At 49.0% G+C, this 13816-nt stretch overlaps 2 protein-coding genes across 2 annotated transcripts in view; both read right to left on the reverse strand.

The window, feature by feature from the left end:
• The window catches only part of LOC147737290 (uncharacterized), a 53297-nt gene extending 46550 nt beyond the window's left edge, over nt 1-6747 (reverse strand). The window contains 1 exon segment of the mRNA XM_086923456.1: nt 6357-6747. Coding sequence (XP_086779582.1) covers nt 6357-6747 — 391 coding nt within the window.
• Nucleotides 1-13816, reverse strand: part of LOC147737284 (uncharacterized) — a 1685245-nt gene that overhangs the window by 627126 nt on the left and 1044303 nt on the right. The window lies entirely within an intron of this gene.

Genomic DNA, 13816 nt, shown 5'->3' on the forward strand with positions numbered 1-13816 from the left:
GGTTAAAAAGGACCAGATATTTAGCAGCCACATTATGTGTCACAGGCAGCTGGAAAAAATGTTTTAGACGCACTTAAATCGACACCACAGAAATGCCACCTGACCGCCACCCTTGCACCCAACAAAATGGGTTGCGACCAAGTAACTCATGTAGATATTATATACCTGACATTACTGGTCCCTCTGGGCTTAAACGCCGAGATGGTAAAGAAATGCAATACGTGGAGATAGGTCGAGTATGTGGTAGGTAAAAACATTTTCGGATTTATGCGTGCTGATGTGTTTTGAATGCTGCACCCCCCCCCCTTTCCTCTCCTCCCTTCTGCAGGTCCCGTCGGAACGTCGGCTGAAGTATGGAAAAGCGACGATCAAGCGACTGACAAAAGGAGAAAAAGGGGATCTGAGCATAGTACTTGTGCTAACAAACTTTGACAGACATAGACGTAGATATGACTGTTCCGCCGTTAGAGCCTGACGGCTGGGAGGATGGACTGACATAGAAACTTGACGGGTACTGTATGACGAAAAATTGACTCGAAATTAGCACGCTAGATAACACGATTATGACGTTTAATTAGATAGGGAAAGGACTAGGAAAAGTCCTGAGGTAAGGGTACCTAGGCACCACCCGTCTGGGAAGTTAGAAATGTTGCTGATGTTCAAAATGCACTGCCCCCTTTCTCACACTCTTATAGATATAGCCAAGCTGTCCGACTGTTCTCCCGATCAATACTTGCCGTTGCCTCAGCCTGGAGAACTTCCCACCAAAGGAAGAAACAGAAAAATGGTTTAAGATCCAACCATGGGTAAATAGCGCGACCAGGTTAATTTCTGATCGACTAACCGAGGTGTAAGTATTGACAATTGAGAACGCTCGCAGAGATAACAAGCGAGAAGGAAAAGGAGGGAAGGGTAGAAAGAGCTAAGCACGTAGATAAATAGGATAGTAAAGATACGTAGGATATAATATGGATTTTGTTGGCCAACTATTGTTTTCTGTTTTGTTGTGAATGTCTTATATATGTAATACATGTACTGTCTTCATTTATCTGAGTTTGTGTGTGTGTACTGTAGGGGTTTATGTCTTCCCTCTGTTTGCGTCTCTCCGTTACCTGACCCCCTGCTGTTTTGTGTTGTGAGCGCACTGAATGACCTATTCTCGTACACGTCTCACTCTCTCTCCCCCCTTATCTATCCCTCCCTATCTCTGTCTCTCAGTCTCTCTCTCTCTCTCTCTCTCTACATGTCATACGTGTACCGAATGGCTCGTTTAGGTTGCGGACGACTCTCACTCTCTACAAGAGTCTCCCTATTTCCTCTTCCTTTTTATGGTAAAACCGTGCCTCGCTGGCACCAGCCTGATTGGATACTTATTGAACGCGAAGGTGTTCAGCGAAATTGACCAAAACTAAAGTGATTGTATCTCGCCATATTACTACCTCTCCTTTCTGCAAAATGAATGAACTCGAATTGGCTGAGAAGGAAAGGACAGGTAAGACGACTAAGGTCCCCCAATCTGGCCATTTATAGGGGAACTGTATGTCAATGGCACCTTATTGCTCTGTTCATCAGAGACGAACACCAACGTCTAGATTGACCCCCAATGCCCAGATTGCCCCCCCCCCTTTTGCACCCAAGCGCGAGCACCCGAAGCATCCCCGCCCCATTTGATAGACCCCAGCTGCTGTCCCGGATATAAACATGATGACCATGAGTAACTGTCGTCCCTCGAGAAAAAGCTGTTTTACCTGACTCTTGATGATAGCGCCTCTGCCCTGTTTGAAAGGGTTAGCCAGCCTTGAAGGGAAATGTTCCGAAATGTTGAATATGATGAAATGCACAGTTGATGGGAATATTATTTATCCCCACCTGAGTTATAAATAGGACGATGAATAAACTTGGCATGAACTCAGTAGGAATGCCGACATATGCACTGTTTGGTAATAGACTTCTGACTGTGACCGATGAGCGTATCTCCCAAATGCGTAGGATTGAGGGAGGAATTCACATGCATAGATGTCTTCGTCTACCAGTTCTCTAAAAACTTGTTTTGTACCTATTCAAAGATTCACGATCACCGAAGGAGAAGGGTCGGACGTGACGCACAGCCTGGCTGCAGATCTTGAGACACGTGTGACCTCGACCAAAGGTGGAGCTGCAGAGCAACAAGATACGGGACGAGACAGCAATTTCAACGTGGAAAATGAGAAATGACGGGCCACCCTGAAGCCCTCCGTCTGCTAACCCACGTGTGCCTGGAGTCTCCGTCCCCCTTCTTTGGGCCCGATTGATGGGCTTGCCTGCTTGTTATCCTTTGCTCCCCTGGTCTCTTTTGTGTGTCCCAGGAACTCTGACCCAACTCCTTCTCTCTCCTATCGACTATTTGAACCACACACGCCCTCTTTTCCACGTGACTTATTGCCAAAAGGAAGAACTGCATTCAGGTGGGAATAGGGTGTTGCCACGGAAATATAGGTGCCGAGCATAAGGCGCCGCTAAACGGATTGTTTAGGGAACAGGACTGTGGTCTAACAGCAGAGGACTGACTGCACCCTGCAACGCGTAAGGATAAGACCCGAGCTGGACCTATAGCTCCACCGCCGGTGCTCAACAGCGCCAACGAAAGGACACGGACTAGAGCCTACCAGTGATGGCTCACTGCTAAAAGACACTGTGACGAAGAGACCTTGTATATTGAACTGATTCCGCCCTCAACTGCTTGGTCAAAATGTTCATTGGTCACATTTTTAAGTCAGAAACATTTATGCTATGTAGTGCTTCTGAAATGATAGGAACTCGACAAATGCAATTTCCTATGTGCTGCATTCTGCCCATCACATCAACTGTTCATGTTTTGTGTGCAATATGTTAGTATTGACAAATGCTATTTCATCAACCACATGTTTATATGTACGCCCCTTAACTAGGAAGGATAGGAAAATGAGCTTTGTTGTTTATATGTACGCCCATCAACTAGGAAGAATAGGAAAATGAACTCGCTTATGTTAAAAGCGGCGACTGTGGAAATTAGCAAAATTAATGTACCTAAGCGGCGTTCATTTGCCCTCTCCCGTCCCCCTCCCTGTAGGAACCACGTATACCCTGAAATGTTGACCGCATCATTCTGCCAATGAAAGCCCGTGCCCATATGTACATGACAGCCATTTTAGGCCATGGCCTCTCTGCCCGTTTTTATAAAATCCCCGGCTTCCCTCCTGCGCGCATTTGAGCACCCCCCCCTCCCACTCTCACATGCGTAGACCATGAAACCCAGCACTCATATTTAAGGATTACTGCACCAAGAAAAATCTTGTGATTAATATGGACAAGACTAAGCCTTGGGCTTTGGTCGTAGGGGTTCACATGGTGGAAGGGGTCAGAGAAAGTTTAAACGGTCACTGAATATAGATATTTGGGATTATGGCTTGAAAAAAGTATGAAATGGCATACTCACCTAGAGGCGTCAAAGTTAAGAACTTCAGCATCGATTAGCGGCCTAAAACTGTTTAATAAAGTCTATGGCGCAATGTCAGATAGTATATACCAATAGAAGGGGAGGAGGTGGATCAGGTTGAGATCCAAGGGCTCAAATTACCATTCACGGAAAATAGAGAATGGAAGGTCCAGCCAAAGTCAGAGCCCCAAGGGACTGAGACTGACCAAAAGCGACTCGGCTGGTTGCTCTAAAAAACATAACCTAATAAAGTGTCAGTTGGTATTAGCAGTTGTACTACCTGTGTGGGACAGCTCTTGCCTAGAGGAGACAAAAGAAATCGTTACCATAGTTCAGTGACAACAATTGCCCCTTGTGACCGTGAACACGCAGTGTTTCAGTGGATATAGTGACATACAAGCAGTGACATACTAGTGGTGGTTTGTGACCAGTATGTGTTGACTTATATTACAATTCCACACAACACAGCATCCAAAGATTAAAAACTAAACTTTAAAAACAGCAGCAGTTTCTTCAAAGTCTCTGATCCACAAACCGGTGGCAAGGGTAACATGTTACTCACCTAATGGTCAAGGTGTATAGGTGTCAACAGTCCCCGGTAGGGTTGACATCGAGGGGGGAACCAAAAGGGGTTTAAGGCTAAGGAGGGAAACAAGCAACAGTGCAAGCTGAATAAATCGTTTTATTAAACACCAGCCTGTTGGTGTTTTAAGTAAGAGAAGGCAATGTGTTGGCGGTAAGTATGAAACCTGTGTCATTCCAGTTTGGGCAGAAAAACGTCATACCCGTGGTCCTAGTCAATAATGTTATGCCATAAAGAGTTGCATATAGACAACCCTTGTTGTTGCCACTAGCTAGGAAAGGGTGTCTAAAGCGGTGTGTCCAAAGTCAATCATGTGCTTTGATAGTGTCAGTATCTAGTTGGCTGGGTTGCCTGATTATCAGTACTGGGATGTGGTTGCGTCACATGCCCAATATTGTTAGTTCAAGCACTTAGGGTAGCATGTCTGTGGTCATTGGCAGTAAGCACTCCTTCGCGGTATCAACGAATAGGCTTTCGTAGAAGGGGGAGCCCAACCAATGTGTTAAAGCGGGAGCCCTAGTATTCTCCCTACCTCGGTCCCCAGTCGTTTGTATTGACTCCCGGTGCCCATAACGCATTATACACTCAGCGCTTATAGGGTCAGTCTAGAGACACAGAGTCTTGTCTCGTATTGCCCATATCGCATTCCAAAGTAAGCGCTTAACAAGTCGGGTTCACAGGAGACCTCGCCACTGTTCGAGAGCAGCGGTGTGCTCACCGCGCAACCGCATGTCTGTAATTATCCACGGATCACTTACTTCTTACTGCCTCAGTCAGTGCCCGTGTACCTGCCCATCGCTACCGGGATCCGGATAGTCCCGATTCAGAGCGTGATGGTCTGTTAAATGTTTGTTGGGGGCGTGATCAATGTTGGAAGTAGTCCCGCCTGTTACGTCATGTGGGATCTGGCGTAACCACGGGGGGCATCTTGAAAGGGACCAGTATTCGGTGGTATTGGTCTGATGCATACACTAATTTGTAAAAAGCCGGGTGTTTGTCAAAGATTAAAGATTAGTGATTAAACGGGGACTACGTGTAATGGAGTACTCTCATTAATCTTGCAGTTGATACATTCTATCAATGTTGGAGTTAGTCCCGCCTGTTGCGTCATGTGTGGTCTGTGGTAATCATGGAGGCCATCTTAGAAGGGACCAGTATTCAATGGTATCGCTGTAATGCATACACTTGTTGGTGGAAAATCGGGTGTTTGCCAGGGATGGGGACTACGTGTAATGGAATATTCTCATTAATCTTGAAATTATTGCATATTTGTGTCACAAGATCAATTATTAGTAGTTCACACTGGACAAGGTAGGAGACAGGGTTATATGCACAACCTCGTGTTGGTGTGTTTACAGTTATGGTTAAGAGGTATATGAACAGCAGTTATTTACAACGCACTCCACGGGACGTCCTCATTAAGTCCCCGTCTATCCGAGGATAGCCTATGAATCCGCCTTTGTTCTTTCTGGAACAAGTTCTGTTTAGATTTGTTGCTAGGTGTCTCAAGGATAAGCCATCTCAGTGAATCAGCAGTATGGTTTTGGTCTACAAAGTGTTTGCACATTTTAGTATTAGTTTTTTTGCAACGGAAGTTGCTTCTGTGTTCTGAGATGCGGATCTTTATGCGGCGGGTGGTCATGCCCACATACTGTAGATCGCAAGGGCATCTAAGAAGATAGATGCAGTTGGGGGTGTTGCAGTTGGTGTGGCATCGCAGTTCCCACAGGAACGTCTCAATCAATTGAATGGACTTGGTAATACTGGTGAAAGGGCATACACTACAGGAACCACATGGGTAGTGTCCCCTTACTGGTGGGAGTTGCCAGAGTGTATTTTGCCTGTGGGTTTCAGCTTGTTTAGGCCTGGTGTGGACTAAGATGTCCTTTATATTTTTGGACCTTTTGAAAGCAAATCTAGGGATTGCAAGGTTGAGCGTTCCTGTATTGAGGATCTGCCAGTGTCTCTTAATGATTTTCTTGATTTCATTTGAGACTGGAGAGAAAGTTGTCACACAAGTCAAGAGATCATTGTCTTGGGGGGTTGGAGTATTATACTCCAGGAGGGCCTCTCTGTGGTTATTCTGTGCCCGTTTTCGTGCCTTGTAGATCTCCCTGGTTGGATAACCTCTGTCTTTCAGGTTACGGGATAGGATGCCGGACTCAGTTTTGTAATCCTTAAGGTTGGTACAATTACACCTAACCCGCAGGAACTGTCCAACGGGGAGGCTCAGTCTCAGGGCTCTAGGGTGGTGGCTCGTAAAGAGGAGTAGACTGTTCCGATCCGTTGGCTTCCGATACATGGTTGTATCAATCTTACCCCCCTCTAGTCTGATGGTAAGATCCAGGAACGCTATCCTGGAGTTGGAGGCAGTGATGGTGAAGGTAAGATAGGTGTTAAGGGTATTCAACCAATTGAAGAACTCAAGGTAAAGATCTTCAGTCCCTGTCCAAAGTATGAGGATGTCATCAATGAACCTCCTCCAGAGTATGATGTTAGAATGGTAGGGGTTCATTGGTCCATTGATATGTTTTTCCTCAAAGTCGGCCATGTAGAGGCAGGCCACCGAAGGGGCAAAAGTACTACCCATTGAAGTTCCCTGGGTTTGATGGTAATGCTGTCCTTTAAATTCAAAGAAATTCTCAGTGAGGCCAATGCTTGCACACTCCATAATGAAGCAGGGTGGCGTAAGAGAGGTCCATTCCTCCATGTTGAGGATCCTCTCAATCACCCCGAGTGTGGCCCTCTGTGGGATGTTGGTATAGAGGGCCTCCACATCGAGGGTGATAAGGAAATCAATTTGGATATCTTCTTGTAAGTTATCAAGGAGGCGAAGAACGTCCTTGGTGTCTTGGACATAAGACGGAATTCTCTTCACTAGAGGTTGCAGGAAATGGTCAAAAAATTGTGAGAGGGGCTCTAATACTGAACCAATGCCCGATACAATTGGGCGTCCAGGCACTGGGGTTGTCCCCTTGTGAATTTTCGGAAGGGTGTAAAAGTATGGTACCCTCGTGTCTTTTTTCACAAGGAACTCCGCCTCTTTTTTTGAGATCCATTCTTGACATTCTGCAGATTCGACCATTCCTGTAATTGTAGTTTTGAGTCGTTCAGTGGGGTTAGATGGAATGGGGGTGTAGTAGCGCCAATCCCCTAGCTGTCTTAGACACTCTATTTCATAATCCGTGGTGTCCATTATCACTGTTGCCCCGCCCTTGTCAGCCTGTTTTATGGTGATAGTCCCATCGTTGGCAAAGGAGTTCAACATCTGCATTTCTGATTTGCTCTCAAACACTGGCGAGGTCTCCTGTGAACCCGACTTGTTAAGCGCTTACTTTAGAATGCGATATGGGCAATACGAGACAAGACTCTGTGTCTCTAGACTGACCCTATAAGCGCTGAGTCTATAATGCGGTATGGGCACCGGGAGTCAATACAAACGACTGGGGACCGAGGTAGGGAGAATACTAGGGCTCCCGCTTTAACGCATTGGTTGGGCTCCCCCTTCTACGAAAGCCTATTCGTTGATACCGCGAAGGAGTGCTTACTGCCAATGACCACAGACATGCTACCCTAAGTGCTTGAACTAACATTATTGGGCATGTGACACAACCACATCCCAGTACTGATAATCAGGCAGCCCAGCCAACTAGATACTGACACTATCAAAGCACATGATTGACTTTGGACACACCGCTTTAGACACCCTTTCCTACCTAGTGGCAACAACAAGGGTTGTCAATATGCAACTCTTTATGGCATAACATTATTGACGAGGACCACGGGTATGACGTTTTTCTGCCCAAACGGGGATGACACAGGTTTCATACTTACCGCCAACACATTGCCTTCTCTTACTTAAAACACCAACAGGCTGGTGTTTAATAAAACGATTTATTAAGCTTGCACTGTTGCTTGTTTCCCTCCTTAGCCTTAAACCCCTTTTGGTTCCCCCCTCGATGTCAAACCTACCGGGTACTGTTGACACCTATACACCTTGACCATTAGGTGAGTAACATGTTACCCTTGCCACCGGTTTGTGGATCAGAGACTTTGAAGAAACTGCTGCTGTTTTTAAAGTTTAGTTTTTAATCTTTGGATGCTGTGTTGTGTGGAATTGTAATATAAGTCAACACATACTGGTCACAAACCACCACTAGTATGTCACTGCTTGTATGTCACTATATCCACTGAAACACTGCGTGTTCACGGTCACAAGGGGCAATTGTTGTCACTGAACTATGGTAACGATTTCTTTTGTCTCCTCTAGGCAAGAGCTGTCCCACACAGGTAGTACAACTGCTAATACCAACTGACACTTTATTAGGTTATGTTTTTTAGAGATAGATGTAATTAATTAGGTCCTGAAGAATCGCAGCCAGTGTGCAAAGGCGAGAAACATGTTGACCTCACGATATGTAATGTAGTCCTGGATCGTGACGTGGAATCCTCATTTCGTGCGATCACAGGCTACCCACTGTTTTTACTTGTGGCAAGGGACCACCAGAATAAATTGATCTCCGGTACCTTGTGCCATATTTTAATCCACTCATCTACACTGTCCCTTCCTCTGACCCCTCACTCTCACTTCACCCATAGGCAGTTGGAAAAAGATCTCCGCTGTGTGTGTGGTTGTATGTTTGTGTGTGGTTGTGTGTGTGGTTGTGTGTGTGGTTGTGCGTATGTGTGTGTGTGTGTGGTTGTATGTGTGTTTGTGGTTGTGTGTGTGTTTGTGCTTGTGGTTGGTTGTGTGTGTGGTTGTGGGTGTGGTTGTGTGTGTCTGGTTGTGTGCGGGTGTGGTTGTGTGTGTGGTTGTGTGTGTGGTTGTGTGTTTGTGTGTGGTTGTGGTTGTGTGTGGGTTTGGGTGTGGTGTGTGTGGTTGTGTGTGTGTGGTTGTGGGTGTGGTTGTGTGTGTCTGGTTGTGTGTGTGGTTGTGTGTGTCTGGTTGTGTGTGTGGTTGTGTGTGGGTGTGGTTATGTGTGTGGATGTATGTTTGTGTGTGGTTGTGGTTGTGTGTGTGGTTGAGTGTGGTTGTGCGTGGTTGTATGTGTGGTTGTGTGTGTGGTTGTGGGTGGTTGTATGTGGTTGTATGTGGTTGTGTGTGTGTGGTTGTGTGTGTGTGGTTGTGTGTGTGGTTGGGTGTGGTTGTGTGTGTGTGGTTGTGTGTGGTTGTGTGTGTGTGTGTGTGTGTCTGGTTGTGGGTATGGTTGTGTGTGTCTGGTTGTGTGTGGTTGTGTGTGTCTGGTTGTGTGTGTGGTTGTGTGTGTGGTTGTATGTTTGTGTGTGGTTGTGTGTGTGGTTGAGTGTGGTTGTGCGTGGTTGTATGTGTGGTTGTATGTGTGGTTGTGTGTGGTTGTATGTGGTTATGTGTGTGTGGTTGTGTGTGTGTGAGGTTGTGTGTGGTTGTGTTTGTGTGTGTGGTTGTGTGTGTGCTTGTGTGTGTGGTTGTCTGTGTTTATGTGTGTGTGGTTGTGTGTGTGGGTGCGTGTGGCTGTGTGTGTGGTTGTGTGTGTAGTTGTGTTTGTATGGTTGTGTATGGTTGTATGGTTGTGTGTGTGTGTGTGTGGTTGTGTGGGTGGTTCTGTGTGTGTGGTTCTGTGTGTGATGTGTGGTTGTGTGTGTGGTTGTGTGTGGTTGTGTGTGTGTGTGGTTGTGTGTGTGGTTGTGTGTGGTTGTGTGTGTGGTTGCGTGTATGTGGTTGTGTGTGTGGTTGTGTGTGGTTGTGTGGTTGTTGTGTGTGTCTGTGGGTGTGGTTGTGTGTGTGTGGTTGGGTGTTTGGTTGTGTGTATCTGTGTGGTTGTGTGTGTGTGCGTGGTTGTGTGTGTGATTGTGTGTGTGTGTGGTTGTGTGTGTATGTGTGGTTGTATGTGTGGTTGTGGTTGTGTGTGGTTGTGGTTGTGTGTGGTTGTGTGTATGTGTGTGTGTGTGTGGTTGTGGTTATGTGTGTGGTTGTGGTTATGTGGGTGACAGTAATACTAAAAGCATCTCAAAACAAAGGGACACAAATATTGAGTTTGTGGAAAGAGAAAGCACGTAGTAAGTCAAACGGGTGCAGCAAAGCATTAACACAACAACATGTTCTTTGATGTTTGATGTTCTTTGAATGAGAACATCAAAGGGGCGCCGCAAAAGTGATTGCGGGTGAAAGTGAGAGTTATCTTGGGCGCTTATTGACATGACGAGGTTTGCCATATGGCGCCTCTGCTCCTAAGGGCTTGCCCGCGCACATGCACTGTAGCTCCAGGCTGGCCATGGCAGCATTTTTTGAGCCCTCAATAAAAGTCTTGCCAGACCAACGCATGCGCTGAGTCAGGCGAGACCTAAAAAACTAAACAAAAAGCAACAAAACTAGAAAATGCATTTCCAAATGCTGCAAAAGAGAAACAGTTAATACAAATGAAAAATATCAAACTTTGTTGGTACCTTAGTAATGTGTTTACTTCTGGGCTTCAATCCATCTGCAGCAATAACGCTCTGAAAGGAGAAATTACTGCAGTGAGTCTCAAGAGTCTTCAGTGTTACTGGTCACAGTCACGAAGACTGTGGTGTCGATAGATATCTTTCTCTTATTTGGCTTTATAGTTCCACCAGTCACGCCATCGCTTTTAGCAGACACGCTACTGTTTGCATCATCACAACTTCAGGCAGACCAGCAATTCGGATATCACCACTCAAATTGGGTGAATATTTAACAAGTACGGTCTCGGCTTACCAAGTAGAACAAAAGAATCGGGTCTCATAACCATACCTGTTGGACAGGCCTCGTGAAAGGCCCGCTCCCTCCCCGCATGATAAGGCCCGAACCCCGGCTCTCCCTGTATCCCCAGAAAGAACCATCCCGGCAACCCACCGAGGCAACCCGCAACCCGTCCCCAACGGGACGCCTGCTCCCGAACACCCCAGTATCGGCTGGCCCGGGCCTCCGTCAGCACCATTGCCCCGACCCAGCCGCCATCTTTGGACACTGCATCACGAGGCCGCGTGGCCTCGGCTCGACCCCAACCCTGGGCCTGGCCAGGCCCCGACATCGAGGCACCACCATCCACCCAGGAGGTGAAGAGACCACTTGGCAGCTCAATGGGAGAAAGGAGTGTCGATGGCTCTCCCCCGCCAGGTGCCGATCGCCCCGGCCTCCCTGGGCGCTGGCTCCACCCCCCTGCTGGGTGTCTAGACTCCCTCATCACGGACCTCCCGACCTCCAAGCGCGAGGGTCCGGACATCAAAGGAGACCATACCTATAACTGGGGCAGCTCCAGAGCAGGAAGGCAGTTGTATCCTGGAGTCGAGAGACACCTTGAAGAACTCATCCTTGACGGACTGCTGGCGCTGCTGCAGCCTTGCCTTGTGAACCATCTCTGAAGCCTGCTGGCGCTGCCGCGGCCCTTGCAACGTGCACCTTCGCCTTGGCCTGCTGGCGCTGCCGCGGCCCATCCTTGTGAACCATCGCTCCGGCCTGCTGGCGCTGCCGCGGCCCCTCTGCAACGTGAACCCTCATCCTAGCCTGCTGGCGCTGCCGCGGCCCTCCTCGTCGTAAAGCCTTCATCCTGGCCTGCTGCCGCGGCCCTCCTTGCCGAGACTTATCATCCTAGCCTGCTGGCGCTGCCGCGGCCCTCCTTGCCGAGAACTATCATCCTAGCCTGCTGGGGCTGCCGCGGCCCGACTTTGCAGAACCCTGAGCTCGAGGATTGTGAGCTCCTTCTGGCCGCCCCTGTACCGGGCCGGTACCAAGACTGTCCCGCTACCCCTTACCCTACAGAGACTAGAATTGGGAGGATCCTCGTGTCCTGCCCCCACTGTATCGTTGATAACCTTGCCTCAAGAACCCTATATAAAGTGTGCAGATCTCATCCTTGTGTGGTGTCCATTTGTGGGAGGGAAGTTACTTGTCTGTACGATCGCCGGAGACGGCCCTCACCGGAGGCCTCTCCCCCTGTACTCGGCCGACCCTCTGGGTTCCCGTCTAACATTGGTGGCCAGCGGCGCGATCCGAACCAACGCGTAATCGTACAGAGAGTAACTCACCCCACGACTCAACCACAATGACAACAAAAGAAAGCGGAACCACAGAAAAATTCCAGATGGAGAAACTAGAAGAGTACAACCACAGAGAACTAAAACAATTCTGCATAGAACTAGGCATTGCTACCACAGGACTGAGCACGAAAGAAGACTTCAAAAAGGCCCTGGAATCTTGGGCAGAGAGGGGTACGGCCGTACCCCAAAACCAAAGCCTCGAGGCACCGGAAACGAACACCACTCCGACGGAAGAAAGAAGATCGGGTCTCTCCCCGGAGGAGATCCGAGAACGGGAAAAAAGCAGGCTCCATGAATTGGAACTGGCTCGACTTCGTTTAGATGGAGAACTTAAATTGGCGGAACAAAAAATAACGTTTGAACACCTGCGGCTCCGAGAGGAGCGGGAAGAGAAACAAAGACAGAGAGAGTTAGAAGAGAAAAAGCTAGCCTACGAACATGAGCGCAACCTAAAAGAAATAGAGCTTCGGAAACAGAACAAAGATCTCGGGGTTCCCGAGCGCCCGAACACTCCTGCCACTACAGACCCTAAAGTCCACATCCCCAAGGATGTCGTCAGAGAGTATTACCGGAAAGATGATATCCAGCAATGGTTCAAAGCCTATGAGGTAGCCATGACCTCCCACCGGATTCCCCGGAGCGACTGGGGAGCCGGGTTATGGGGGAGGTTCGTCAACGAAGGGCGAGACGCCCTGCTGCAAGTCCCGGACCATCAGATGACATCCTACGACCACATGAAAGCCGCCCTCCTCACCCGATACGGACTCACACCCGAGATGTACCGCCAGCGGTTCCGCGACTGCAAACGGATCCCGGGTACGACTTGGGTGGAGTACGTTAACTTCTTCAGCCGAGCCTTCGAGGGGTGGATCAAGGGCAGCAAGGTGACCACTTACGAGCAACTCTTTGACTTTATTGTGTGGGAGCACCTTTCTAACAATTGCTTCGTTGAGCTCAGGCAGCACCTCCTCGACAGTAAACTGACTGAACCTCGGCAACTCGCCGCCGAGGCTGACCGATGGGAAAGCACCCGAGTTGCCCGAAACGGGCCCAGCGAACCGAACAGAACCACCCAAGGACCCCATCGCCCCCGAGGGGGAGGAGGAGGCCAGGGTCGGGGCAGAGACGCCGTCCCGGTGGCTCCCGCCAGCAATGCCCCGCCCCCGGCCGTCAGGGGAAACCCCCCGATGCGTCCAGGTTTCCGGGCCAACGTTACTTGCCACCGATGCCAGCGACCCGGCCACTACGCCAATGATCCTATTTGCCCGAAGAACCAGAACCCTATGCCTCGCCAGGTCGCTGCCGCCGCCCTGGGGGAAGAGCAAACCCCAGAAGACCCTGAGGAGTACGAGGCCGACCAGCCCGAGTGGGAACCAGCCGCCATGTCCCTGGTCTGCCTAGGGGAAAGAGACATGATCCCGCGGGCCCCCCTACCCGCCAACACGCAGAAATACAGCCAGTGGGTCAACATTAATGGGCGCCGGGCTGAAGCCCTACGCGACACCGGGGCCAGTGTGACCGCAGTCCGCTGTCATCTGGTGACCCCGGACCAGATCTTGCCAAACATCCTTTGCCCCGTCCGGTCAGCCGACAACTCAGAAAGCCTGTGTCGGATGGCCTGCGTCCCCTTCGAGTGGGGAGGAGTGTCCGGAATGCTGAAAGTAACTGTCCGCGATGATGCACCCGTGGACTGCCTCCTGGGGAATGACCTCGAAAGTTCCCCCTGGGCAGCCGTCGAAAGAAGA

The sequence above is a fragment of the Lissotriton vulgaris genome, chromosome 1_1, assembly GCF_964263255.1.
Source record: "Lissotriton vulgaris chromosome 1_1, aLisVul1.2, whole genome shotgun sequence".
NCBI classification, from domain to species: Eukaryota; Metazoa; Chordata; class Amphibia; order Caudata; family Salamandridae; genus Lissotriton; species Lissotriton vulgaris.